Below are 27815 nucleotides of genomic sequence, written 5' to 3' on the forward strand. Positions count from 1 at the left end.
CTCAAGATAATAAAATGTCCTTCTTAATCTTACTTAATGCTTTTTGCCCTGAAATCAACTTTGTAGTAAGCGGTTTGTGATTCCTGATTTTTAAAATATTTTTTGCATATTCCTGGCATATTTTTTCCAATCTTGTATTTTCAAACTCAGAATAACTTTAGCACTTTCTTGTATACAACATTGAGTTGCATGATGGTTTGTGCTCCTATCCGAGGTTGTAGTTTTTTAATAGGTAAGCTTAGGTCTATATTTCTTCTTGTGAGACATTTGGTCTTGTTCTGTCATATAGTTTGGTTATGCTTTCTGTTTTGTAACTTTTTAAAATATTTCCCTATATTGGTTTTTTTATTTTCTGTGGTGTTGTGTGTGTGTGTGTGTGTGTGTGTGTGTGTGTGTGTGTGCATGTATGTGTGGATTATTTGAAAGCTTTGTAGTTTTGTTCTGGGTTACTCTCAGAATTATACCATCCCATGACGCCCTTAATCCTCTATTTCTTTAGATTGTCTTTTGTCTCTCCACTATATTTCTTTTTTCCCCCTTTTCCCGTTTTCTTAATCACTGGATTTTAATGGATTATAGTAACTTTCTTGGTATATTCCTTCGGACTAAGACGTCGGCTTAAATCTCTACTATTTGATGTATCGGCTTGAACTCTATTTGACACCCAATTACAGATGTAAAAATCATATTTACCCGAAGTCCCACTTTCCCTTCCTCTCCCTACTTCTGTCAGCGACGTCGTTTTTAAAGACCGAGGCTTTATAGCATTGACATTCTTTTCTGTACCCCTAATCGCGGCATCTGTTTCCTTAATCTTACGCTTAACCCCGTGCTCCTTGCCATCCTTTTTGCAGCACCTCGCCTATGCAGATTTATTTTCAACTTTTTGCTTATATAGGAGTGGCTTTGAATGAATGAGATCGAGGGGCCTGGAGGGACTTCCCCCACCTCCCCTATCAGAAAGCCCGGCTTCGGACCACTTCTCCTCACCATCTGGGGGCGTTGCCGCGCTCCCCAAACCTTGTGGAATTTCGAAAATGTGCGCCAGGGCGACACCTCTTGATGGTAAAAGAAGACGCCGGCGGAGGGGAGCGTGCAGTGCGGTCCTCCCGCGGGCAGGGGGCAGTGCGGCAAGTCGCCCTCGGCGCAGGCGCAGAGGCCGAAGCAGGCGCAGGCGCAGGCGCGGCGCAGGCGCGGGCGCGCTCTCCCGGCAGCCCGCGCTCCCTGACCCCGAGCCGCCGAGCGCCCTGAGAACTCAGCGGAAGGTGGGCGCCGCCGAGGCCTCCTGCTGCCGGCGGGTTTCCGCGGAGTGCCGCCCGGCTCCGCGCTGCCGCCGCCGCGGCTCATGGGCAGAGTCGGCCGGGCGGGCCGGGTAAGTCGCGCCCCGGCGGCCCCGGGTGGGCGGCCTGGCGGGACCTGAGACGGGCGCGCGTTTCCGGGAGGCGCTAGACGCAAGGCCGCGGCTTTAGGCCCGTCGCGAGGGGCGGAGGCCGGGCCAACGCAGCCCGAGCCTCCGAGGGTCTCAGTCCCCGCGGCGGGCCCTGTTCTCTCCGCGCGGCTGTGGCCCGGGACCCTCCGCCCGCCGCCGCCTCTGGTGACCCAGGCCCTGACCTTCTCCCTCTTCCCTTCTTCCTCCTCCTCTTGTCTGCCTCGGGCTCTTTGGTACTGAAGAGCGTTTCTCCTCCGCCTCGGGCACCGCATCCTGACGAAGTTGTCTGGTCACCAGAACCCAGTAGCCCGTAGCGTGTCCCCCCTGGCCCCGCACAGTTGCCCCTCTCTGGGGCTCAGAGAAAGGAGCCAGTTCCTCCCAGGGTCTCAGAACTGGGAGTGCGGACGTTGGCGTTTCCCAGACTCCGGAGCTCCCCAGGACAGGAATGCAGCCCTAACCCCGGCGTCGCGTCGGCTCGTGCAGTTTGAACGGTGTTTCAGCGCTCACGTCCGACCCCAAGCAGTCTTTGAGCTTCGCTTCTTGCCCAGAGGATGTGTAATGATCGGAGAATGCAGGTGGAATGAGGTTCTGCCCCTGCTTGCAGGAGTTTGGTTTCTAGGAAAGCAGGCGTGAAAACCCAGGCCCGGGTTGATTTGAGAAACGCAAGTGGGGTCTGGAAGGACCTCTCTTGAGAGAGGAGGTCGTGCTTATGTTGAGTCTTGAAGGTACTTCGTTAGATGTGAGAGGTGGGAAAAAGGCACCCGGCGGAGGAAGTAAGTGCGAAAGTAGCAGAAGTGAAGCCCCGTAGTGCGTTCTGGAAACTGCAGGTAAGGCAGAGAGAAAGGTTTGAGGAGGGGGTGCTGTGTTTCCAGGAGTAGTCAGGTCAGAACATGGAGGTTTCTTGAGAAGCAGTAAAGGAGTGCCATTGAGGGTCCTTATTTTGCTAGAGCCAGGCATATGGATGGGAACTAGGATATTCTAGATAAGGGGAAGATTCGCATATGCTCACATAGACGGGTAGATGTGCACTGGCTCCCCGCAGCAGATGGAGTTTTTAAAAGGATGCAACACAGTTTCCACATTTTTAGTTGATAAAGGCTGGACACATTTTGATCGTAATGACGACTTTTAGGGAATATGGGGTAACAGTTTAGTGAGCTAAACGAGAGGGCCTTATTTTTAGAGTTAGTTAAGCAAGGTGCTGCGTGCTGTCCAGTTTATAACAGAGCAGGTTGTGCGATTGTGGAGCTCTGCGGAACCGAAGACAGCCTTTCTGGAGGCTCTTGAGAGAATTGTTGTACACTTCCAAATGCAACTTTATTTAAAGTGGATTTCTTTTTACCTGGTTTGTTTTAACTTACCTTTACCTTCCCATTCTCCCCTGCATAGGAATTTTTCAGCCCTCCTCCCAGCAGGGAACAGATGATCGCAGGCTAGTCATCTCTCAAACCTTTCGTAATAGTCAATAGTGAAGGAAGTTCTGTTATTCGCCTAAATTACAGGTGACTGTAGTGGACTGTGTTTGCAATACTAGCCTATGGCATTTTGGTAACAGCAGAGATTGAGATTGAATGGAAAGATTAAACTGACAAGGGTGTCAGATGGAGGTATGGGAAAAATTTTTTTTTTAATTCTTTACAAAGTCATGGTAGATCTTATGCTTGAGGTAATATTTGCCATATATATATATATATTTTGTTTGTTTGTTTTCTCCTGAGACAGTCTCACTCTGTAGTCCAGGCTGGAGTGCAGCGGTGTAAGTCGGCTCACTGCAACCTCCACTTCCCGGGTTTAAATGGTTCTCCGGCCTCAACTTCTTGAGTAGCTGGAATTACAGGCGCTCGCAACCATGCTTGGCCAATTTTTGTATTTTCAGTAGAGACAGGATTTCACCATGTTGGCCAGGCTGGTCCTCGAACTCCTGATCTCAGGTGATCCTCCTGCCTCAGCCTCCCAAAGTGCTGGGATTACAGGCATGAGCCGCCGGGCCCAGTCTTGCCATATTCTTTAGGCTTCAAAGAGGCATGCTTTGTTTTATGATGCATGAATATCTATTTAGTGATAGAAATATTTCTTCCTAACAAGCCTGCCTCTTTAGGTGCTCAGAACTCAGACCTTGACTCGTTATTGGTTGTGTGGTGGTGGTAGTTTTTCTCTCCTTAATTATGGTTTACAATTTAAATTTTATCCTACTTATCATAAGTTATGTGCTTAAAAAGCAGATCTGCAGATCTCACTGTTTCATAATAATGTGATTTAAATAGGTGCACTGACATTTTTCGTCCATTCACTAACACATTTAAAAAATATTAATAGAGCCACTTACAATATTCAAGCATGGTGCTGAGCTACAGATACAAAGCTGAACACAAAAAACACCCCTGCCTTTAGGGGGCTTACACTGCAGGAAGAAACCGGTGTGTGAAACAATAGGCAGCATAACTTGCCAAGGTTGCTGTGATCTGAGTATGCTTAAGGAAACCAGTTGCGGGGAGTTAGTTTTATGTGGGGGCAATAGTCACTAAAGGCTTCTGAGATGCACTTGAAAGATAAGTAGGTGGGGTGCTTTTGAGAAGACTCTTCCATGTTCTTTTTCCTGCCAGTTGCACATGTTTTAAAAAAATACTTTCCAGCTTGGGTGGAATCTTGAAAACTCACCATTCTTCCTTCTGGCAGAACCATGTTTGTTATGTTTCCTAAGAAAAAATGTAGCATATATGAAACGTGGGTTGCTCAAAGGGAAGTGTTGCCACAAAAAGGAAAGAAATAGCAAATATTTTAAAGTTATAAAAGCCAGCAATTTGTATTTACTTTTGATCCTGGCTTCTTATGGTATATCCAGTTGTTACAAAGTACAGCTTTTTGTTACCTGGCAGCAGACCTAATGAAATAAATGTGTTATGTTGTCTAAGTAATATGTCAACGTTAATTAGGGTAAGTTTGGGTCTTGGCAGTCTTATTAATGTACTTATTACATTTCAGTAGTTGCGGTGGGGAGAATTAATGAATAAACTTGTATATTCATAAATGCTTAATACAGCTGAAATAAAGAATACACACTTTTTAAGGACTAGATTAACTAAAACTGTAAATAAAATTAACATAAAAGGAGGAAAGCAAGGAAATAATGAGAAGAGGATTCCAGGGAAATTACATGAATGGGTTGGGGGAGTAGTATGGTTGAGTGTGGTTTCTTAGTCTAGATCCTGTCTTGTTTTGGGTGGTGAATTCACAGGTGCTTGCAGCATTATAATAATTAAAAGCAGGTAATAAGTATGTGGATGGATGCGAGTGTGATGTTACTATGATTAATCCCATTCTGTGAACTTAAAATTCAGTGAAAATGATAAAAACGAAGAAAGCTCTTTTGCATTTGCTGTGATGCAGAGATTTGATTTTATAAGCTCAGTGTTACAGAAAACTAGCAGGTGCTGGTAAGATGACATCAGTTTCTAATATTTAAAGCGTTTTGCAGGTTTGAGAAGAGAAATGAGGACCTTTAAATGAACATGAGATTTGCTGCCTAATGATTTCTGAAACTTTTGCGCAATGCAGCAAATCAACTGGAATTGTCAGTCAGCCATCTTAAATAACATGGAATCAGAGGAGAGATGTGTGGTCTCATAAAATCTCATTAATTCACTATTGAATTTTTGCTAAATATTGAATCTCTTGATGGAAGAACTGTTGGCAGCTGAGATCTAGTACACTGCTTGATTTTTAACCTCAAAGTTTAGAGAACTCTTCATCAGAGTTGACTCTTCTGGGGAGAGTGAGGAGTGTTGCCTCCCTCCCTGGGGGTTACCTCCTTCCCTTATTCCCCAGTGCTGCCTGTTTGCCTATTTATTTTTTATTTTATTTTTTTGAGACAGAGTCTCGCCCTCTCATCCAGGCTGGAGTGCAATGGTGCAATCTCGGCTCACCGAAACCTCCGCCTCGCAGGTTCAAGCGATTCTCCTATCTCACCCTCCTGTCTCAGCTGGGACAGGACTACAGGCGTGCACCACCACACCCGGCTAGTTTTGTATTTTTAACAGAGACGGGGTTTCACCATGTTGGCCAGGCTGGTCTCAAATTCCTGACCTCAAGTGATCTGCCCACCTCGGTCTCCCAAAGTGATGGGATTACAGGCATGAGTCACCGCACCCGGCCCATTATTAGTATTTTAATAAAGCTTATTAAATGCTTGCTATATGACAGAAATTGTAGATGCAAAAATAAATAAGTGAATCTTTCCCCTCGAAGTTTAATGGGCATTTGGTTAGCCCGTTTCTGGTGGCACTAATGTATTCATAAACACTTTTGGTAAAGTTCTCAAGTTATAAAGAGAAATGGGTTGAGTGTCCCTTACCAAAAATGCTTGGGACCAGAAGTGTTTCAGATTTCGGATATTTTTAGATTTTTAGAATGCCTGCATATACATAATGAGATATCTTGAGGATGCGACCCATGTCTAAACACAAAATTCATTTATGCTTCATATATACTTTCTACACATAGCCTGAATATGCAATGTATGTCATACTTTTAATAATTTTATGCATGCAAAAAGATTTCACTGCGTTTTTGACTGTGACTCATCACATGAAGTCAAGTGTGGAATTTTTTTTTTTTTTTTTTTGAGACGGAGTCTCACTCTGTCACCCAGGCTGGAGTGCAGTGGCGCAATCTCAGCTCACCGCAGGCTCCGCCTTCCGGGTTCACGCCATTCTCCCACCTCAGCCTTCTGAGTAGCTGGGACTACAGGCGCCCGCCACCATGCCCGGCTAATTTTGTTTTTGTATTTTTAGTAGAGACGGGGTTTCACTGTGTTAGCCAGGATGGTCTCGATCTCCTGACCTCGTGATCCACACGCCTCAGCCTCCCAAAGTGCTGGTATTACAGTGCGAGACACCGCACTCGGCCTGGTGTGGAATGTTGTATTTTGGGGTCATGTTGTTGCTCGGAATGTTTTAGGTTTTGAAGGATTTCAGATTTTCATACTGGAGATAGTCTGTATTGAGAAAAGCAAATATCTAGAGTTTAGTTTGAGTTGCAAACAACTTTTGATTTATCTTTGAGTTTGTGATTTCCCAGAAAGTCGCATTGTTTATTTCTCAGAATGTGTTAGTATTCCCCTTCCATTTTAAGAATAAAGAAGGAACAGAAGAACCCGTAGTTCAATAGGCTTTGGTTTGGTGACCAACTGGATGAAGAGGGCTCAAAAGATTAAACTAAGTTAGGTGAAAGGTGCATGGTCATTTCTGAAGAAGTGTGTTTGGGAGCCACAGTGCTAAGCTGGACACTCAGCATGGTTTTTCTGTGCTGTTGCTCTGTTTGAGTTTTCTTAGATTAAAATTTAAGGATATGTATCTAGATGTGAACAATGAGTTTTGAGTTCTGGGTAAGCTGGAAGAAAAGTGTACAAAAGCCTCAAAAGCTATTTGGTGCATTGTTCTTCCTTCTGGCCAGTGATTGTTGGCCAGAAATTTTGTAATTGAGAGGGCTTCGCAAATGGAGTATAAACTGCAGTTTGGCCTCATTTCCTATTTAGCTGTGGGTTGGATATTGATCTTAGTCTGGGGATAGAGCAGTGAACAGAACAAACTGGATCTAGGTTTTCTTGGAGTTCAGAGTTATTCAACTAGGCTCTGAAGTGGACATCAGGGGATTCCCTTCAAGACTTTGAGGACATGGTTATATTTCAGCCGTATTTCTTAAGGAATGGAGTTCATTATTTTTTCTTGATTTGGCCTCAGTGCTTCAGGCCTGTCATGGGACATCCCCAAGTTCCTGAAAAAGGTCAGTTTGGCACTGAAGACATCTATCAGGAGGAGAGGAGGAGACTGTCTGCATCCCGGCATCCCTTCATTCTTTTCTTTTTTTTTTTTTTTTTTGGCGGAGTCTTGATCTATCACCCAGGCTGGAGTGCAGTGGCGCGATCTTGGCTCACTGCAACATCCGCCTCCCGGGTTCAGGCGATTCTCATGCCTCACCCTCCAGAGTAGCTGGGATTACAGGCGCCCGCCACCATGCCCAGCTAATTTTTGTATTTTTAATAGAGACAGGGTTTCACCGTGTTGGCAAGGCTGATCTCTAACTCCTGACCTCAAGTGATCCACCCACCTATGCCTCCCAAAGTGCTGGGATTACAGGCGTGAGCCACCGCGCCTGACCATCCCTTCATTCTTATGTGATTTGTTTGAGCAGTCGGCCATCAATACCCCTGGACAGTCTGCTTTCACTGCTTCTCTAAGGCCTTGCGGGGACCTTTCATTTAAAAATCAAAATGGAGAGGTTTTAGTTAATCTGAGGGTTCACGTATGAAGGAATGGAAGAAACTAAAAAGTGGTGACGGTTTTCTGGGGTGCTGACTTCAGGCAGGGAGTTACTATACTTAAGACCAAGGCAGTTCTTCTGAGGGAACAGAAGTTGGTGTGCACTCCGTCCCCCACTCCACACAGTGTGGTACCAACATCACCTAAGGTGTTGGGGTGGCAGGGTCTTAGATTCCTGGTAATGGGAGAGCTGAGAACTAAGAGTACCTTCAAGAGAAATGCTTGCCGAATCAGACTAAGGAGGGTATGTGTTAAATATTTTCCTTCTCTTCTGAGCCACAGAACACAAGCAAATTAGGCTTTTCGATAACGCGGTTTCCATGGGAAAATGCTTTATGGGCCCCCTGGAAACTGACAGACTTATTTGTCCATAAATTGGGAACTACTGTCCTAAGCATTTACTTGCAATTTATGGGTTTCTGTTTAAATTATGTTCTCTTTCTGTCTGTGAGATTGATTTCTTATTCGAAGAAGTAAGCTATGTTGGTGGGTTTCAGAATGTTGAGTTTTTTTTAAAAAGTGGCAGTTGGGGTTCACTGGCGAGGGCTCTGGTGTTGGCCTGGCTGGGTTGAGCTTCCACTGTGGCCTTGGGCAGATTGATTCCCTAAACCCCAGCGTCCGTGTCTGTGCAGTGCTGGGCTTTCATGGGACCTACTGCTGATGCTGCATTGCATGTCATGCTTTGCGCTTGCTGACTCGGTTTTTGTTTCATCGTGTTCCTCTGTTCTGCACGGAAGCTGTGTGTTGCTCGTTCACATGCAGATTGTTGATTGTCTCTTTGTAATCGCTATCATTAAAGATGACAAATTTCCACTTGGTGTGATATGAGGAAATCAGAGTATTTAAGATATAACCAGTCTACTCCCCCCTTGATAATTGTAATTGACAAAATCACATCTAAGAGATCATTTCTGTCATTTTTTTCCCTGGGAGTATGTTTAAATTTTTTCTTTATAAAAGGGTAGCTAATTGTGCTATATCAACCTGCTAATTTGTGTTTTTGTAAGGCTTCTACTTTTTGGCACTGACATAAATAGAATTTTTTAAAAATTGGATATATGTAATTAATGATGTCCCAATTCTTACCTCATTATGTGCCCTAGCATTGAAGGATTTCACTCATGAATCACTAGACTGCATGATCTTATAGATGGAAAAATGAATTCTAGAGGCTTATTTTAAAAATAATCCATGGTGTATCAGGAAGAGCCCTACATAAATGGTACCAGGAGCCTGGGCCTCTGTTGCTGAAAGGTCCGGGACCTTTTACCTCTAAAATTTCATGATACTTATTTTAACAAGAAAAACCTTTATTGAATTGTGCATTCTTTAATCCCCACCCCTTTTGCCTTTCAGCATTAAACTGAAGAAAAGATGTCCCTGTACGATGACCTAGGAGTGGAGACCAGTGACTCAAAAACAGAAGGCTGGTCCAAAAACTTCAAACTTCTGCAGTCTCAGCTTCAGGTGAAGAAGGCAGCTCTCACTCAGGCAAAGGTAAAGACAAGCCCAGAGCATGAGAGCAGAGGCCTCCAGAGCGGGTTCCTCATTAGGATGAGAAGGAATTTGGTTTCAGCTTGCTCTTCTGCCTTTGTATTGGGTAAATGGTGTTAAGCATTTGTAGGGGGAGAGGAATGAGGAGTTTAAGGCCACTTTGCTACTCCTGGATCCTGGGAATAGGAACATTTCGTGGGGTAGGAAAGAAGAAAAACAGTACTCTGCGGGGGCTGGGCACGGTGGCTCACGCCTGTAATCCCAGCACTTTGGGAGGCCAAGGCAGGCAGATCACGAGGTCAGGAGATTGAGACCATCCTGGCTAACAAGGTGAAACACCGCAGGCGCGGTGGCGGGCGCCTGTAGTCCCAGCTGCTTGGGAGGCTGAGGCAGGAGAACTGCTTGAACCCGGGAGGCAGAGGTTGCAGTGAGCTGAGATCATGCCACTGCACTCCAGCCTGAGCGACAGAGCAAGACTCCAATTCAAAAACAAACAAACAAACAAAAAAACAGTACTCTGAACCAGCAGTGACACTGGTTTTCAAACTTAAGTAGTGGAGATCTAAGATTGAGTGAGAACTTGTTTAAGGTGCTAATTTTGTAGCCATACTCCTGATATTCTGGCAAACCGTAGTTCAGGCTGGAGCCCCAGGAGTGGGCATTTTTAAGTAGCATTCCTACTGGTTTGTTGGAGGTAGTTTGGAAGCAGCACTTCGGGAAGAAGCTCCACAGAATACCTAAGCTGCTGGGTGCGATTTATTGAGGGCTCAGGTTGATTGTGAAGGTGTCAGGCATACGTAGTCTTGGATGCTAATTGCTTTTGTTTCTGTTGTGTACATGTTGGGTATTGGCAATGTCCTTGAAATAACTCAACATGTAAAACATTAAAAACGTAGTTGTCGATTTGCCATTAAAATGTAGGCATGAGAATGGTATTATGGTTTGTTTACTATTTTAGAGATCTTTATGTTCTACAGTATGCATTCGTAATGGAGGCTGTATCCCCCCAAACAGAGCGAATATTGGTCTTTTTGGGGGTGAAAAAATCTTGCTCATATTGTGCACAGTGTATCTGTGGTGTTAAAATTTCATGTGCGGGAGAAAATGTATTAAAAGGCTCCTTGTTGGGGAGGCAATAATTAAAGTTGAGAAAAAGTACTTTAGAGATACGTACTGAAATATTTACTGATAAGATGATGTCATTTTTGGGATTTACTTCGAAACAATTCAGTCCCGGGCAGGGGAGGGAGGGAAGAACAGAACTACCCATGAGTTGATAATTGTTGAAACTGGATAGTAGAGACTTAAGAATTAATAATAATCTCTAATTTCATGTTTGAAAATTTCCATAATACACAGGTTTTTGTTTTGTTTTGTTTTGTTTTTTTAAGACGGAGTCTCACTTTGTAGCCCAGGCTGGAGCGCAGTGGCATGATCTCAGCTCACTGCAAGCTCCGCTTCCCAGGTTCACACCATTCTCCTGTCTCAGCCTCCTGAGTAGCTGGGACTACAGGCACCCGCCACCGCGCCCATGGTGTTTCACCTTGTAAGCCAGGATGGTCTCGATCTCCTGACCTCGAGATCCGCCTGCCTTGGTCTCCCAAAGTGCTGGGATTATAGGCGTGAGCCACCGTGCCTGGCCAATACACAGGTTTTTTTTTTTTTTGTAAGTTCTACTCATTTTTCTTTTCCCTTTACCACATCAATAGATACTTACATGGAAGTGCTTACATTTCATTGTTCAGTATTGTAGAGGGTTTTTTTTGTCTTTTTTAAATTCATCATTACCAAATTTAGATTTTTTGGATGCCAGTATTTTTTGTTTTTTTTTAAACAAGCTTTCATTCCAGATGTAAGGAAGGTTAGCAAAACCTCGTTTTTCTCTGTAATTTTTTTAAAAGTACATTTATAAAATCTTTGTAGATTTCGTGTAACTTTTGCTTTGCAGGAAAGATGCAGATGTGAGCCACCGTGCCTGGCCTCATATAGATTTTTAAAACTTGAGGTAGCTTGTGAAGTTATTTCTACTAACTTTATAAAACTTTTGAGATTGCTATGTACAGTTAGTTTTGTGGGGTTTTTTTTTTTTAAGGGAAATGAAGATTGCATTCTCTTAGGCTGTTTAGTTACTCAGAATACTAGATTGGCCTAGCCAAACCTGTAAAGGTATTTATTTGGTAGAGAAAATTTGAAGCTGTGGTTTCATTTGTATCTCCATTTGAAAAAATACAGAGTTGTTTCTTGGTGTCCACAGGGGATTGGTTCGAGGACCCCCCGCCGCCCATACCAAAATCCAAGAGTGTCCAAGTCCCTTATATAAAATGATGTGGTATTTGCACATAACTAACACACATCCTCCCATATTTTAAATAATCTCTGGATTGCTTGCAATACGTAACACAATGTAAATGCTGTGTAAAAAGTTGTTATACCGTATTGGGTTTTTTATTTGTATTTTTTGTTGTATTGTTTTATTAATATTTTCAGCCTGGGGTTAGATGTGGAACCTACTACATACAGAGGGCCAACTCTATATTGAATAGAAAATAATAATAATAGAAAATATGTGATTCTGGCTGGGCGTGGTGGCTCACACCTGTAATCCCAGCACTTTGGGAGGCCAAGGCAGGTGGGTCACCTGAGGTCAGGAGTTTGAGACCAGCCTGACCAACATGGTGAAACCCTGTCTCTAATAAAAATACAAATATTAGCCCGGTGTGGTGGTGTGCACCTGTAATCCCAGCTACTCTGGAGTCTGAGACAGGAGAATTGCTTCAACCTGGGAGGTGGAGGTTGCAGTGAGCCGAGATCGAAGCACTGTACTCCAGCCTGGCGACAGAGCAAGACTCCATCTCAAAAAAAAAAAGAAGAAAGAAAGAAAATATGTGATTCCAATAAATCCCCCTTCTGTTCTTTAAACTTTCGTATTTACTTCGTGAGTTGTTAATTGGATTAAATTTTGTTTGCTTAAATTTATAAGTATTGTTATATTCAAGAGAGATGAAGGCTTATTTTGTGCCTTTTATAGTGGTAATGAAAATTTGTAACACTTTAAATTGCAAAAGAGAAAAATTAAACCTTTCTAATCAAAAGATCTAATGGTTACCACCATACCCATATGATCAACCTTAGCATTGCTGTTAGCCTGAGGCAGTGTGCCTGCTGCGTGATGCAGGAAGGGGCACCCTGCCTCACCTGGGAGGTATTCCTGCCTAAAAGCTTTACCCTGAATTCAATCAAGCCTTTCACCTCCAGGTTTCAGGAATTACAAGGCATAGAATAACAAGCTAAACTAAATAACCAGGTAGTTATTAGACAGATCTAGAACAAACAGCATTTTACAAGACAGTGTCAGAGGAAAAAAAGGAAGAGGAGATGAAGATGATGGTGATGATGATGATGGGGAAGAGGGACTGTTCTTGATCAAGACACTTAAAAACCAAAAGCATTTCAGGAACTTTGGTAGGATCCTGGTTCAAAAAAAATCAGCTGTTTAAAGGACATTTTGTAGGTATCTTGGAGAATCTGAATGTGAACTGGATGGGAAATGACATGGGAATTAGTGATTTTATTAGGCATGGTAATCTGACAGGAGAATGTCCACAGTTTCAGGAGATTGGGGTGAAGTGTCATGATGTCTCCAACTTTCTTTCAAATGGTCTAGCAAAAAATATAGGTGTAAGGCCAAGAAAGTATGGTAGAACATTAACAATAATTGAATGTATAGAAATGATTTTCTTTTAAAAACTTTTTTTTGTAGATTCATAATAAAGGAGATAGGAAGGATTCTATATCCTAGTGGGGTGAATAAAACTCTTATCTCCAAGTATCTTTTGAAAGTGACTAAGTTTACTGTAAACCTTTCACAGAAATGGAGAAAATCTCGTGTTTTTGAAAAAGCTGAAAGAAAATAATATATGATTATAGTAATAAAAGGCTGTTGTTTTAAGATTATGGTTTTCTCATATCTCAAAGGTTTGTTTCAGGGACCAGAAAGAAAATCTTTGTTGCAAACAGTGTGAATTTTAATTTGAAACTTCAGTGTGTTTTCCTTGGTTTTGATGATTTTAGAGCCAAAGGACGAAACAAAGTACAGTCCTCGCCCCAGTCATTGACCTGAAGCGAGGTGGCTCCTCAGATGACCGGCAAATTGTGGACACTCCACCGCATGTAGCAGCTGGGCTGAAGGTAAGCCCGTACCTGCTTGTGACCTTGATACATTTTTCTGTTTTCCATGTGGCTTATTTTGCTTATAAGTTCCTCTTAACAGATGGTCTCCTTAGTAGGCCTTTGAAACCAGTCAATATTATTTTCCACCTAATTTTTACTTTTGTTTTGCCAATTATAAAATTTATCTATTTGAAATAAAATAGTTTGTTGTAGAAAAATCAGAAACTAGAGATATGCAGACAGAAAAACAAATTACCTTCAGTCATACAATCCGGAAGTGAAAAACTTAATATTTTTCCCTTCTGTGCCTACTCCACCTTCTGCTAACTTGCTTTTCTTACTTAATACGTTGTGACTCTGTCAAAAAATATAGGACTGTATGATCACGTTAATGGCTTCACTGTATTCCCTTGTGTAGATGGACTATAATTTAATTCCTTTAATGCTGGATATATATGGGTTGTTTCTATTTTTTGCTATCATAAACAGTGTTAGTACTTACTGATTTATTGTGGATTAAAACAGAGAAAGGGGTTTTAAAACCCACTTCTACCGCCCTAACCTTTATGATTCCAGTGATTTTACATATGCTTAAAAACAAACGTGGTCAACTCTAGAAATTGGGTTACTGAGGATGAAGAAGATCTGGAAAAGGATAACTCAAAATCATAGTTAAAACTAGACAAAATGAGGTAAAATGAGTGAATAAACGAGTTAAAATTATACCCACAATTTAAGTATACGTTTATCTTTCCACAGATGGCATTCAAAAAATGACTGTGTTCATTTAAACAGCATCATGAATTGCACAAAACCGCTTGATGAAAAATGACCAAAAGATTAATAATAGTGCTATCAAGACAGTTTCTTAGCAAGACGTGCCTGTCCTCCCCACCACCTGTGGGAAGGGCTGCATCAGGCTGGGGCAGCCCCAAGGGCACACTCCTGCCCGTCTGTTTCGCGTCACTGTTCTGGGTTGGGCTCCGTCTGCTGCCTGTCCTGCTTATGTTCTGGGCCAGGCTGTGGCTGCAGCTTACCCTTGAGTTATCCTTTTCTGAGGGGAGCAGGTGCTGTTCCTGAGGGCTGGTAGTTCTTCAGGAGGGAAGGCACCCCATGGTGGAGGTGATTTTTTGCTGATTCCTAGTCATTGAGCATTTTCACCCATAAATTTGATACCTAGTTTATTCCTACTACATCTAATTAAAAAACTGGTTCATCGTTTCTTCTGTAATTGTGTATTGGTTCTAGTACCTATAATATTAGTCTCCTATTTAATGAGTAAGCCTTTTTCCTCCTTGTTACATAGTTTTCACGATCAGTTTTTAATTTTATTCTCATTAAGCGAATGCATCATAATTTACACAAGTATTCCCTAACTGTAAAACCACCTAGATTTGCTTTTACATTGCCTTTATAAATACCACTCTAATGAACATCTTTTTGCAGTTTTTATTTTTGAGACAGGGTCTTGCTCTGTCACCATGCTGGAGAGCAGCGATGCAATCTTGGCTCACTGCAACCTCCTCCTCCTGGGCTCAAGCGATCCTTCCACCTCAGTCTACTGAGTAGTTAGGACCACAGGCATATGCCACCACACTTGACTCATTTTTTGTAGAGATGAGGTTTCACCATGTTGCCCAGGCTGGTTTTCAACTCTGGAGCTCAAACGATCCACATGCCTTGGCCTCCCAAAGTGCTGAGATTACAGGCATGAGCCACTGCATCCAGCCCTCTGATGAACATCTTTACAGAGATGTTTCTATGTAATTAGGGTTATTTTCTTAGATTTTCTGAGGTGGCATTAAGGTATCAGCCGTTTTTATGGCCAATCTGTTCTGGCACCAGTTTACTCCCAGCAGTGCACAGTATCACCTCAGGCATATGAGGGTGAATTTTACCCCATCCTCCCCCCTCAGCATTGAGGGTATTAACATGTTAATTTTTTTAAATTGAACAAATGACTTTATTCATTGCAGCATTCAGAAAAGGATGATTGATTTCATTATTAAGCGTAGCAGGGTTTATATGTAAAAGTTTTTTTCTTTGAAATTTTGAAGTGTCAGAGAATGAACCTTCATATTGACAGTTTGTTCTCTTAGACACATTGTGATAATTGTGTTAGATAAAGTGAGTGGCTGGTTGTCATTTTCTCTCTAAATAATAACTGAAAAGAAATCTTCATGTGCTTTTGTATTTTTTAAATGTCTTTTATGAAATGAATACAAATGCATAACTAACCTTTAGGAGCCCTACATTAAATACATTTTCCAGTGGTAGGGCCTGGGAGGTGATTATAGTTATTTTCCTAATTGCTCTTATTCATTGGATCATAGCATTTCCTGATATTTCGTCGTAAGGAAATGATGAAGTGTTTGTTTTATAGTGCAAAATGTCAAACTGAACCATGAAACACTGGAACTGTTAGATTTAGGTCTGTTAATATGGCATGTAAGCTGTCTTGATTTTGTCAGTTCTGTGTTCAAGCAGGAAACACGTTTACAAACGACCTTCTTGCCTTTGATACAGTTGGACATTGTACCTCCTGTAAGAGGTACAGACTGGGCGCTCAAGGATATGAATCCTTGTCGTTTTGGATGTGTTTTAAAAAAATGGGGACACTAATCCTAACCTATGCTTGTTTGAGGTGTCTTTGAAAACCAGAGAAGGCATCTTATTGTTACAGATAATAACGAAGAATTATGCTAAGAAAACTAACAGGAGAAAGTGTGGGAAGGTTTAGGAAAGTGGGGTCAGAGCTTCCAGCACCACGTGTAGACCGAGGCTGCCAGCCTAGGGTAAAGTTCTGTGTCTACTCATGTATTTCCTAGTATACTGGCTGTGCTCTGCCTCTCTTGTTTTGCTAATTTCTTTGTCATGGCTACCTCTTTTCTTTCAAAGAGTAGACCAAGTTTCTGAATGTATAGACGAGAAAACACAAAGTGTTATCTAAACCTGATTTTAGTGAACCTTAAAAAAAATTATGATGCTGGAAGGGACATTACATCCCCTTGTGTCAAACTCAGTGCCTGAAATGCAGCCTACCTGGGAAGGGACATGTGTTCAGAGGATTAAAAAGACCAAGAAGATGCTTTCTAAGATCTCCATATATTGTTATCTCCATGTAATCAGAATCTGAAGTTATTCTATTAAAATGATGACTGCAAGAATGATTGTGGTGTTCATGGTTGTTTTATTTTTTAAGTTGTCATAGAGATCTATAAAAACGAGTATTCAGTGCTTTACTATAAATATTCTAATTTTTTGACTCAAAGTACTAGTAACTTATATTTTAGCTGGTGGTGGCTTATTTAGGAATTCCAGGAAAAATGCCATAGAGTATTATAGAAATAGTACTAATCTAAGAGGTGAAATTTATGTCCTGTTTCTGCTGCCACCTGACTAGGCCCGTGGCTTTGTCTGGTATTTGTTTTCTTTGTCTATAAAACAAAGGAGGAGGCTAGCTGATGTTCAAGGCCCTTTTATCTCCCATATGCTTTGACCTTAATTCTGTGAGTAAACTGGTAAGATATAAAGATGATTTTTACTGCTGTTTTTACCTTCCTCAGGATCCTGTTCCCAGTGGGTTTTCTGCAGGGGAAGTTCTGATTCCCTTAGCTGATGAATATGACCCTATGTTTCCTAATGATTATGAGAAAGTAGTGAAGCGCCAAAGAGAGGAACGACAGAGACAGCGGGAGCTGGAAAGACAAAAGGAAATAGAAGAAAGGGAAAAGTAAGGCTTCCTTTGGATTTGGGGATATTTTACAGTTGAAATATTCATTAAAATGTTAATGAATGAGCGTCGCTGCTGTCTGTAAGGCTGAAGTTAATTGTCATGGGTGATCTGAGCAGTCACTACAAGGAATCAAACTGTTTTACGATTTGTACCTGTTACATCTCAGAATCACAGCAAACTTCACCTATAGACTGAAGACCTGAAGTGTATATTTTGAGTGAGTTGTTAGAAAAATAACTTATAAACCTGATGTTGAAAATTTTTTTCTATGCTGATACTCTGCTATAGGTTGACTATCCCTAATTCAAAAATCCGAAATCTGAAATGCTCCAGAATCTTTTGAATGCCAACATGCCGCTCAAAGGAAATGTGCATTGGGGGATTTTGGCTTAGGGATGCTGAACCGGTAATTGTAATGCAAATATTCCAGAATTTGAAACACTTCTGGTTCCAGGCATTTGGAATAAGGGATTCTCAACTTGTAAAATCACAGCTATTTAAAGTACTTAAAATATTCTTCTTAACTTTACTATTTTTGAGCCAGGCGGAATTTTTTAAAATTCATATGCAGCTTTTATTTATGTTTTTGCAAAGTACGAGTAGTAGGATGTATTTGTAGTTCTTTTTAAGAATATTTAGTAGTAATTATCAAATAGTTAACATGTATTAAATATTAATATACTGTTTCCCATTTATTGAATCGTTTCATGAGTGAAAGTGTTATAGACTATTGAAATGATTGAACTATAACTATGTTGATAGGCCTTAACATTGGAAGAGGTCAATGTCAAGGAACCTTTTTTTTCTTGCTGGTTACTCTCATATACTTATTGGTTCAATTTATCTCTCGAATTCTTCTCACTTCTCATACTTTATCTACTTTAGTCTTTTACCAGTTATGCTTCCTACCCCCTCTACCCCTGCAACTTAATAGTTGATTGTGAAAGGATCTGGATATCTTCCGGTCAAGAGGAAGTCATCCCAGGTTCAGGTCTCTAGATTGGTTCATCTGTGATGAACATTTATTTCCTTTGTTATCACAGAAGGCGTAAAGACAGACATGAAGCAAGTGGGTTTGCAAGGAGACCAGATCCAGATTCTGATGAAGATGAAGATTATGAGCGAGAGAGGAGGAAAAGAAGTAAGGCGTGAACAAATATGTCTTAAACATATATAAATACTGGAAGTGCAATTCCACTGTGTGCTTTTTCTTTTCAGTTTGATAAATAGTTCATTTGACATTGATTGGGTAATTTTCTTTCTGGAATCCCAGCAATACACATTTACGTAACAGTTTTAATTTATATTGGGTTTTCATATGTATTTTCCTTTGAGCTTCACAACCACTTTCTAACATGTATTTATTGGATACTTTGGGACTAGCTTAAAATCTGTTCCTGCACTGTCTTTACCTGCAGCACAGTCCAGTTGGCCTATGCTGAGTCCACTCTGTTGATTCTCTTAGTGGGAAAGCATAGTTAACATTGAGTGTGTCTGTGTTGGGCATTGTGACACATTTCATATCCACTATCTTAGTTAATCCCCAAATGTTCGGTTTTTATTAACTTGTTTTGGAATTCAGTATATAGGTTGAATATTTGTAGGTCTCGTTTTTCCAGCTTATAAATTGACTGCCCTTTTTAATAAGGAGCATGCTTTCCACACTAAGGATGTTTTTTTTTTTTTCTTAAACACCAGCAGGAACTAGATAGCTTTGAATGAGAAGACTTCGTTTGACCTTGTAGCTCATGATAGGGAAGTAGTGGCATGCCCGTTATATGTATAGTTGTTGACAGATTGATGTTCTTATTTTAATGTGATTAGTAGCAGATTTCCAGTAATCACCCTGAATTTTTTTTAACTGAACTTATTAGAGCTAATCTGCTTTTCAGAATCAGTAATCACTCTAGGTCCTAGTGACAAGGTTAATAAAATCATAGAAGTATTTCAAAAGAAACAGAAGAAGGTTTTACTCAGGTTCATATTTCTCGAGGATTTTATATCGTCCAGTCCTGTTCATCAAAATGCGTGGACAGTGGCTTTAGAATAATTTCTAGAATAATTCTTTAGAAGAATTTATTTATTTATTTATTTATTTTTGAGATGGAGTCACTCTGTTGCCCAGGCAGGAATGCAGTGGTGCAGTCTCGGCTCACCACAACCTTCAACCTCCTGGGTTCTAGCAATTCTCTTGCCTCGGCCTCCAGAGTAGCTGGGATTACAGGTGTGCACGCGCTACCACGCCCATCTAATTTTTACATTTTTAGTAGAGACGGGGTTTCACCATGTTTGCCAGGCTGGTCTCCAACTCCTGACCTCAAGTGATCCACCCACCTCAGCCTCCCAAAGTCCTGGGATTACAGGTATAAGCCACTGCACCCGGCCTTTTTTTTTTTTTTTTTTTTTTTTTGAGACACTCTTGCTCTGTTGCCCAGGCTGGAGTGCAGTGGCGCCATCTCGGCTCACTGCAACCTCCATCTCCCAGTTTCAAATGATTCTTCTGCCTCAGCCTACCAAGTAGCTGGGATTACAGGTGTGCACCACCATGCCCAGCTGATTTTTGCATTTTTAGTAGAGATGGGGTTTCACCATGTTGATCAGGCTGGTCTCAAAACTCCTAGCCTCAAGTTGCCTGCCTCAGCCTCCCAAAGTGCTGGGATTACAGGAGTGAACCACTGCGTCCAGCCAGAAGAATTTCTTTTGTCAAACATTTTGTGCTGATTCAGCATGACTTTGTAATCAGTTTTTAAAGTTTTACATTTTGTTTTTATTTCATTGTTGATTAAGCTATAATACATATGTGTTATGTAATATTATGTATACGTAATCCATATATGTTAGGACTTATACCTAATGCAAAATTGCTTGTGGTCTCCACTGATGTTCTCCTTCCAGTTGTCGGATACCAGATAGAAAAGATCTGTCTTATCTCTTTTGGTTTGTTTGTGTTCACCATTTGTTGTCCAGGAAACACACCAGAAATAGTGACAACATGCAGCAGTTTCTTCAGAAGCCAGAAGGACCCACACTTTCAAATGTGTGTTTAGTTCCAGTGGTTTGCACCCTGGAAAAGGAGTGTGCTGTGTGGTGGGGGAGATTTGGTATCGCAGGGAGCTGGGTTTACTCCCTTTCTGTTGATTCACTCCCCTCTGATCATTCTCTTATTTGTAAACTGGATGCAGTAATATCTGCTTCAGAGGTCTGTGAAGCCTGAACGAGGCCATGTGTATAAAGGGCCTTATGGGTATTGCTCTCGGTAAATAGTTACATTACTCTCTTTTTAAGTAACTGCTGGTTCTCTTGGTTGTATCGTTTTGCCTTAAAATTCATTTGCAGACTACATTGTGGGGCTCTTGAGTTCCTTTTATGAAGGAACAATTTTGCATATCTGAGGGAGTGTTGCCACTTTTCTACATTTTAAATCCTAGCATCAGAGGTTTGTTTATATGTAGCAGGAGGTCATCTGAAGTAGCAGGTCCTCCTTTTTTAGTTTTTTCTTAGTGGGGGTGGGTGGTAGATATATGGTGTGTCATAGTCCTTTGGGAGTCTGACATCAGAAATCTCCTTTAATGCTTGGATTTGTGGTTTTGCAGGTATGGGCGGAGCTGCCATTGCCCCACCCACTTCTCTGGTAGAGAAAGACAAAGAGTGTAAGTAGATCTGTTTCTTCCTCTTTTATTCTGATACAGGTCTTTAACCCAATCATGGGGGATCTCAGTTTGGGCCCCCAGGTTTCCTGAGTGTAGAGGGAAACGGCCTGCAAGCCTGCCTGGCTCTGTCACCTGAGGCCGCACCTGGATCTCAGAATGCAGCACCCTCCTGCAGAGACCTTTCTATGCCAGGCTCTGAGGCTTGGATTTCATGCAGTGGGATCCATCTCTTTTTTATGCAATTCACTTTGATTTCGTTAACATTTCTTATTTGTTGTTAGATTCATTTGGAGTTAAAACAGCAGATCATGACAGTTTTTTAACTCAGAGGTTTAGAGGCTGTTATATTCATGACCCTCCACAAGGTGGCATTGCCTTCCTTGATTAGATTTTTTCTTCCCTTTCCATTTCAGTGCAGGTGGGTTTGTGTGTCATTGCGTTGCCAAAACACCCTCATCCACTGTTCTTCTCGCAGTGATCTGCTCTAGAATTTGGGGGTTGGGATTGGACTTCTGAATATCATCTAGGTCATTTTCCCATTCTCTGGATTGGACCATACTTAAACTATCCCAAGCGGATATTCTCATTTATAGTACTTTTTAAAACTTGTTGAATTATTTATCTTTTAAGGAAGATAATTTCTAAGATGTTATGAAATACCTATTATGTGAAAACAACAGACAAACAATAAAACCCAATTGAAACCAGTCTCTGGGAGTGGGGCTCAGGCATCTCGATGGTCTTAAAGCGTCCTGCTGACTTTCATGTAACTAAGGTTGAAGCCGCCACTCCAGTGCGTAGCCCCTAACCTCGGAGACCTTTGTGGGCCGTGAGCTGATGAGATAGTGAGGTCGGAGTCTAGACAGGTGCACCCAAGGTACTGCAGGAGTCAAAAGATGGCCAGATTGTATATCCTTAGAACATACAGAACATCTTTCCGGCAAGAATATTCATTCAAGAAGATTTTAAAGGGTAAATAACATTTCAGTAAGATATAAAGAGGACGTTTGAGGAGATAGAAATAGCAAAAGGAAAGTTAGAATCAAGAAAGTAGTGTCCTCCCTCTGTGGTTTTAAAAAAAAGTCATATAAAGGCCGTAAAATTGATTTGGTGTTTTTCTCACTCCTTGTGGTAAACCAAAAAGTAGGTTAAATTTGTTCAAGATAAATAATTGATACAAGTGAGGTTTCAAAGTGTTTTGTGTAGTATTTTGGTGAGCCTACTTTATTTTTCTCCAATAGTACCCCGAGATTTTCCTTATGAAGAGGATTCAAGACCTCGATCACAGTCTTCCAAAGCAGCCATTCCTCCTCCAGTGTACGAGGAACAAGACAGACCGAGATCTCCAACCGGACCTAGCAACTCCTTCCTCGCTAATATGGGGTAATGATTTGATGTTCTTATCTAAGGACTTGAGAGACAGTGTGAAGCGTTGATAGCCCTTTCAATAGATGCAGCTTGTTTGAAACTGAGGACGTTCAGGCTATGGGGAGACTCTTGGTGTGTGCAGGTCACACGGTGCCTGCCTCAATCATGTGGAGCGTGTTCCAGTGTAATGATGGGGCTTGTTCAAAACAGCAACCTCCTACTAGAAGTTTTGACTCATTTTGATATTGAACATTATTTTTCTAGACAGGCACAGAACCTGATTAATGTTTACATTCGCCTTTGTAACATTTGCAAATAGTTCATATGAATCAGAGCTGACTTACTATCTCCAAAGGGCAGGTGATACGTTTTTTTTCCTGATAAAGTGGGCCATTTGCTTTGAGGTCATGGTTCTAAAACCTTTGGTCTAAAAAACTCAGGGTCATTCTAACTACAAGTAGACATTTGTTTGCCAGCGTATAAAATTTGACTGTAAGGCTGACGCTCAGGTGGGGCTTGGGGATTTTTTTAAACCATGCTGGGCTTGGCAAACATTTTGGTTGAGAGGATGTTCTGTGTTGTTGACTTTGATCCTGTGAAACGGCTGTCCCATGAAGCGGTTTCACACGAAGGCTTTGTTCTGTGCTGTGTTGCATCTGCCGGCTGCTGCCTGTAGCAGAAACGCAGCTGGGGAGACAGCGGGTGGGGTTGAAAGTCACTGGTCTCCCTTCCAGTGCTCAGTGACCACATGCAAGTGGTGACCGTGTTTTATGGTGCAGACATAGGACATGGCCGTGGCTGCAGGAAGATTTGTGTGCTGGAGGGTTGGACAGACGTGAAGCTGGTTTTGTTTTGTTTTGTTTTGTTTTCCCTGTTTATGATAAAAACTGACTTTTTACTGAATTTGCTTTTAACCAGGAATTACATCTTTAACTTGTGCTTAGGAAAGATGCAAGATGGTACCTTTCAGCAGTTTCTGGTCTTTTGAGCCCTAGAATAGCTTGTTCCAATGAAAATGTTAAGAAGTAATGTAGGTGCAGTTCCAGTTGAAGCGGGGTTTTGTGGCTTAAGCCCTAAGCAGCAGTGGCCATGGGGTTGGGGTGCCCTTCAGGCCCATGCCGCACCTCAGAGCGCAGTGTGAGAGCCATTTGGTTGTTGCAGAAAGCAGTGACTGAGAGTTGTGGGGTCCGGTTTCAGCTCTACCATTAACAGCTGTACAAATAATTTATTTGTTTTCTGAGATGGAGTCTCACTCTGTCGCCCAGGCTGGAGTGCAGTGGTGCGATCTCGCCTCACTGCAACCTCTGCCTCCCGGGTTCAAGCAGTTCTCCTGCCTCAGCCTGCCAAGTAGCTGGGACTACAGGTGCACACCACCATGCCCAGCTAATTTTTACATTTTTAGTAGAGATGAGGTTTCACCATGTTGGCCAGGCTGGTCTTGAACTCCTGACCTCAGGTGATCCATCCACCTCAACCTCCGAAAGTGCTGGGATTACAAGCGTGAGCAACTGCACCCAGCCTGTACAAATAATTTCTAATATGGCGTCTTGCATTACTTCTAAGCCCACCCCTTAAGCTAGTCAGCTAATCTTGGCCTCCGTTTCTCATTTGTTAAATAGGTGATCTCTAAGGGTTCTTTCATTTGTATAGTCTGTGGTTGGAAACTCTCCTGTGCTATTTAGGAAAATGGGATCATCTTCATTATATGAAACTTCATACTTACTTTTTGATAGCCACTTTTTAATAAACTGTGCTCATAAGCTATGTGGCAGTGCAGGTCCGGAGCACACAAAAGGTCTTGTGTTTCCTAGCAGGGCACTGAGGAGGCTCCACCAGAGAAACTGACATTTCCCCTCCAAGACAACAAGATATTCTGGATCTTAGTCATAGCTTTTTCTATTTCTTTCATGCTGCACATCCCCACAGCTTCCATCTAATAGCCCACTCCTAGTTAATGAGTGACTTTGTTGAAACCGCTGTGGAGCACGCACTCTCTCCAGAAGGAGGTTGTTGTGATGTAAAAATGCAACCTATCTCCAGTTGACGATGTCAAGGCTAAGAGTCCTTTCCCTTCTCCTCCTGCCAGGGGTACGGTGGCGCACAAGATCATGCAGAAGTACGGCTTCCGGGAGGGCCAGGGTCTGGGGAAGCACGAGCAGGGCCTGAGCACTGCCTTGTCAGTGGAGAAGACCAGCAAGCGTGGCGGCAAGATCATCGTGGGCGACGCCACAGAGAAAGGTGTGTCCCCAGGGAAGCGTGTGACTAGAGGGAAAGGACTGGCCCCATCCGTATCAGACATGGCCAGTCTTGATCCTGATGTGCCAGCAGGAGGACAATGACGAATGTGGCCAGAGGGAGAGGGCTGGCCCTGCCATCACTAGAACACAGGCCGTCCTGATCATATGATGCACTGCCACTTCTGTTTTGTGAAACCAGGAATCCTGAGGCTCATCTTTATTTTTTCAGAACAGAGGTAGAGGTGAAGGCTTGTGGAGGAAAAGATGGTGAGAAACTTGGGCAGAAAATGAATAGTCCTCAGGAAGCAATCTTGGTTATGTGTTTAGAGCATGAAGGACAGAGCCATATAGTGTGGCAGTGAATATACGTGCTATCTCCATCTCAGAGGTCGTCTCTACTTTTCCCTCTTGCCCTTTCAGTATAGATGTGATTTCTGGTTCTCTTACAGATTGTTTGCTTTGCGAGATCTAATGTTATGTTGCAGTCTCTTGGTAAATGATGCCTAGTTGGTGTTTTATTTTCATTTAATTTTTACAGTCTGTTCTGTATTGAGGGAATTCAGGAAAGAGACAAACATATGTTAGCATTTTAATCAGGGAAATTAAGTTTGAGTCAGCCTAGCTGAACTTCCTTTGCTAAATAAAGAAGAAAACTTTTCTGGCAGCCCCGTTAATACACAGCTAGGATACCTCACGAGCCTGACAGGTGAGTGCCAGAAACCAACAGTCGTCCCGACTTGTGAGGTTATCTGAAGTAAGGCAGCCGGTGGCTGGATTAGTAACAGCATATTCCCCTGGGCCCGTGACCTTGAACGTTTGCTCCAAGTCAACTCACCTATAGGAATTAGCACTCACATGCCCTGTCAGCCCTTTGGGAAGTGAGATGAGCAAAAATTGCAGGTAATGGTGGAGTCTCAAAACATCCACATGCTATTGTAAAAACATGCCAAAGCAAAGCAGAGGCTTTCATTGCAGATAAGGCTGTGTTTTCGCTCAAAGGCCAATTGTATAGATGCCTAGGACATAAATGGTGGGGATCGCTATTGAAATTAAATTAATTATTACAAGTAGGACTCAGTTCTGTAACACATCTAATGATATGTTTTGATACAGATGCATCCAAGAAGTCAGATTCAAATCCGCTGACTGAAATACTTAAGTGTCCTACTAAAGTGGTCCTACTAAGGGTAAGAAGCTGAGGAAAGCAAGCTGTCCGCCTGCCTACATTTGTGTGTGTCACCCCAACCTACCCTGCTCCCCCTAAAAGTTAAAACTGAAAATGATACTTTGCAAATAATACTTTGGGCAGATCCCACGTAAGGCTGATTTTAGATTTTTCACTAATGTGTAAGTCTCTTTGCTAAGTACAGTGTTTTAAGACTGCAGTGAGTAATTAAATATTTGAAATTGCTAGAGCTTCAGATAGTTTATACATTTTGGTGCTTGCGTAGATGCTTTTGTAGCTCTTTACAGGCTTAATATATGTTTTAGTGTTTTAGGAAATCCTAACTTTTGGGTACTTTGGGGATGAAATTTTTCATTATGTCATTTGGGATTGAGAACATTTACCATCACTGAGTCATATTTATATACCTCTGCTAGGTGTTTGTAAATTATACCTGGTACTTGAATTTGTTTATTTTTATGTTTAAAGAACATGGTTGGTGCAGGAGAGGTGGATGAAGACTTGGAAGTTGAAACCAAGGAAGAATGTGAAAAATATGGCAAAGTTGGAAAATGTGTGATATTTGAAGTAAGAGCGTTTTCTTTTGATGTTTATAACACAAGTTGTAATTGGCAGATTACAAAACATTTTCTACAAACAGGACGGGGTATGCTATAAGTAACATTCTTACTGCAGAAAGTGACAGGCGTTGGTTATTTGTACTTCTCTTGCTCAGTTATTACAGTCTTAAACATAAAGACAGTGACTTCGAGTTTTATTTGGTGAAGAAACAGGAATGCTTCATGATTGAAGATCAGTATGATGACTGAAGACCTTGATTCTAGTGTGCTCAGTAGTTTAGTTCCTTAGACATACCTTTGGTTTCAGTCATTTGGTGAGTATTTAGTGCCTCTCACATGCACTGCACTGTGCAGAGAGCACTTGGATTACAGGAAGCATGCTCTGTACTCTCAGTGGTGTGTTCAGTTGAAGAAACACAAACACATATAAAATAACTAAAGGATACTCAGTTACTAGACTAGGTAGTATTGACTAAGTTCAGGAGTTGAGAAAAGGATTAGATCAGTGAAAAAATAGAGACTGCCTTGTGAGCAGTAGCAGATATGGGCTGCGCTTTGAAATGAACAGGTGGGATTTGCAGGGAAGGGTGTTCTGATTGGGATAATGGCTCATAGGAGACAGTGAAGATCAGGACTACCAAAATGGAATGGATGGGCCTGTTGGGGATTAGCAGAAGTGCTTAGGTGGGTGGAATTACAGAGGGCTAGGAGAGCTAGACAGAGCTAATCAAAATGAGACCTGATGTGAAAGGCCATTAGAGCACCAACCTTTTTAATCTGAAAGCTCTGCTTCCTCTGTTTCTTTATGCTATTGCTGTTTGTTGACCACATAATTATTTGTTTACATCATCAGCTGGCACAGGGCCTTTATGAGGTCAGAGACTGCCTGGCCCTGTGTTCCTGGCACCTAACAATGCCTGTCATAAAAACAGGCATTCAGTACATTTTTGATGATGAACAAATTATACTTATTTCCTTGGTATTTGACAACTACTTGACTGTATATGATGATAATTAGAATATTCACTCTGAGAAATCATTTAAAAGAGAAAACTCATTCAGTGCAATCTCAAATCCTTTACTCATCACGCTCTCATTTTTTTCCAGATTCCTGGTGCCCCTGATGATGAAGCAGTACGGATATTTTTAGAATTTGAGAGAGTTGAATCAGCAATTAAAGGTTAGTTGTACAGCTAAATATTAAAGAATAAAAAAGTTGAATTTACAGCCTTAATCTTTACAAGTAAAGTTACTGTTTAAAGTTAAACCTTTATCTTATAGGATACCTATATTAACTGTCTTTTGTTTGCCTTTCAGCGGTTGTTGACTTGAATGGGAGGTATTTTGGTGGACGGGTGGTAAAAGCATGTTTCTACAATTTGGACAAATTCAGGGTCTTGGATTTGGCAGAACAAGTTTGATTTTAAGAACTAGAGCACGAGTCATCTCCGGTGATCCTTAAGTGAACTGCAGGCTGAGAAAAGAAGGAAAAAGGTCACAGCCTCATGGCTGTTGCATACCAAGACTCTTGGAAGGACTTCTAAGATATATGTTGATTGATCCCTTTTTTATTTTGTGGTTTTTTAATATAGTATAAAAATCCTTTTAAAAAAACAACAATCTGTGTGCCTCTCTGGTTGTTTCTCTTTTTTATTACTACTCCTGAGT

The 27815-nt window shown here is 41.7% G+C and overlaps 1 protein-coding gene across 1 annotated transcript; it reads left to right on the forward strand.

Moving 5' to 3' along the window:
- The first annotated feature begins 1154 nt into the window (after positions 1–1154).
- On the forward strand, positions 1155–27764 carry RBM17 (RNA binding motif protein 17). Its single transcript, XM_002820500.5, has 12 exons — positions 1155–1372; positions 9103–9243; positions 13312–13428; positions 16977–17143; positions 18190–18287; positions 20740–20796; positions 22038–22179; positions 24251–24402; positions 25515–25588; positions 26056–26154; positions 27255–27327; positions 27465–27764. The coding sequence occupies exons 2-12, from the start codon at positions 9121–9123 to the stop codon at positions 27566–27568; spliced, it is 1206 nt and encodes a 401-aa protein (XP_002820546.1). The 5' UTR covers positions 1155–1372; positions 9103–9120; the 3' UTR covers positions 27569–27764.
- Positions 27765–27815: the final 51 nt, after the last annotated feature.

This window comes from Pongo abelii, chromosome 8, assembly GCF_028885655.2.
Source record: "Pongo abelii isolate AG06213 chromosome 8, NHGRI_mPonAbe1-v2.0_pri, whole genome shotgun sequence".
Taxonomy (NCBI): Eukaryota; Metazoa; Chordata; class Mammalia; order Primates; family Hominidae; genus Pongo; species Pongo abelii.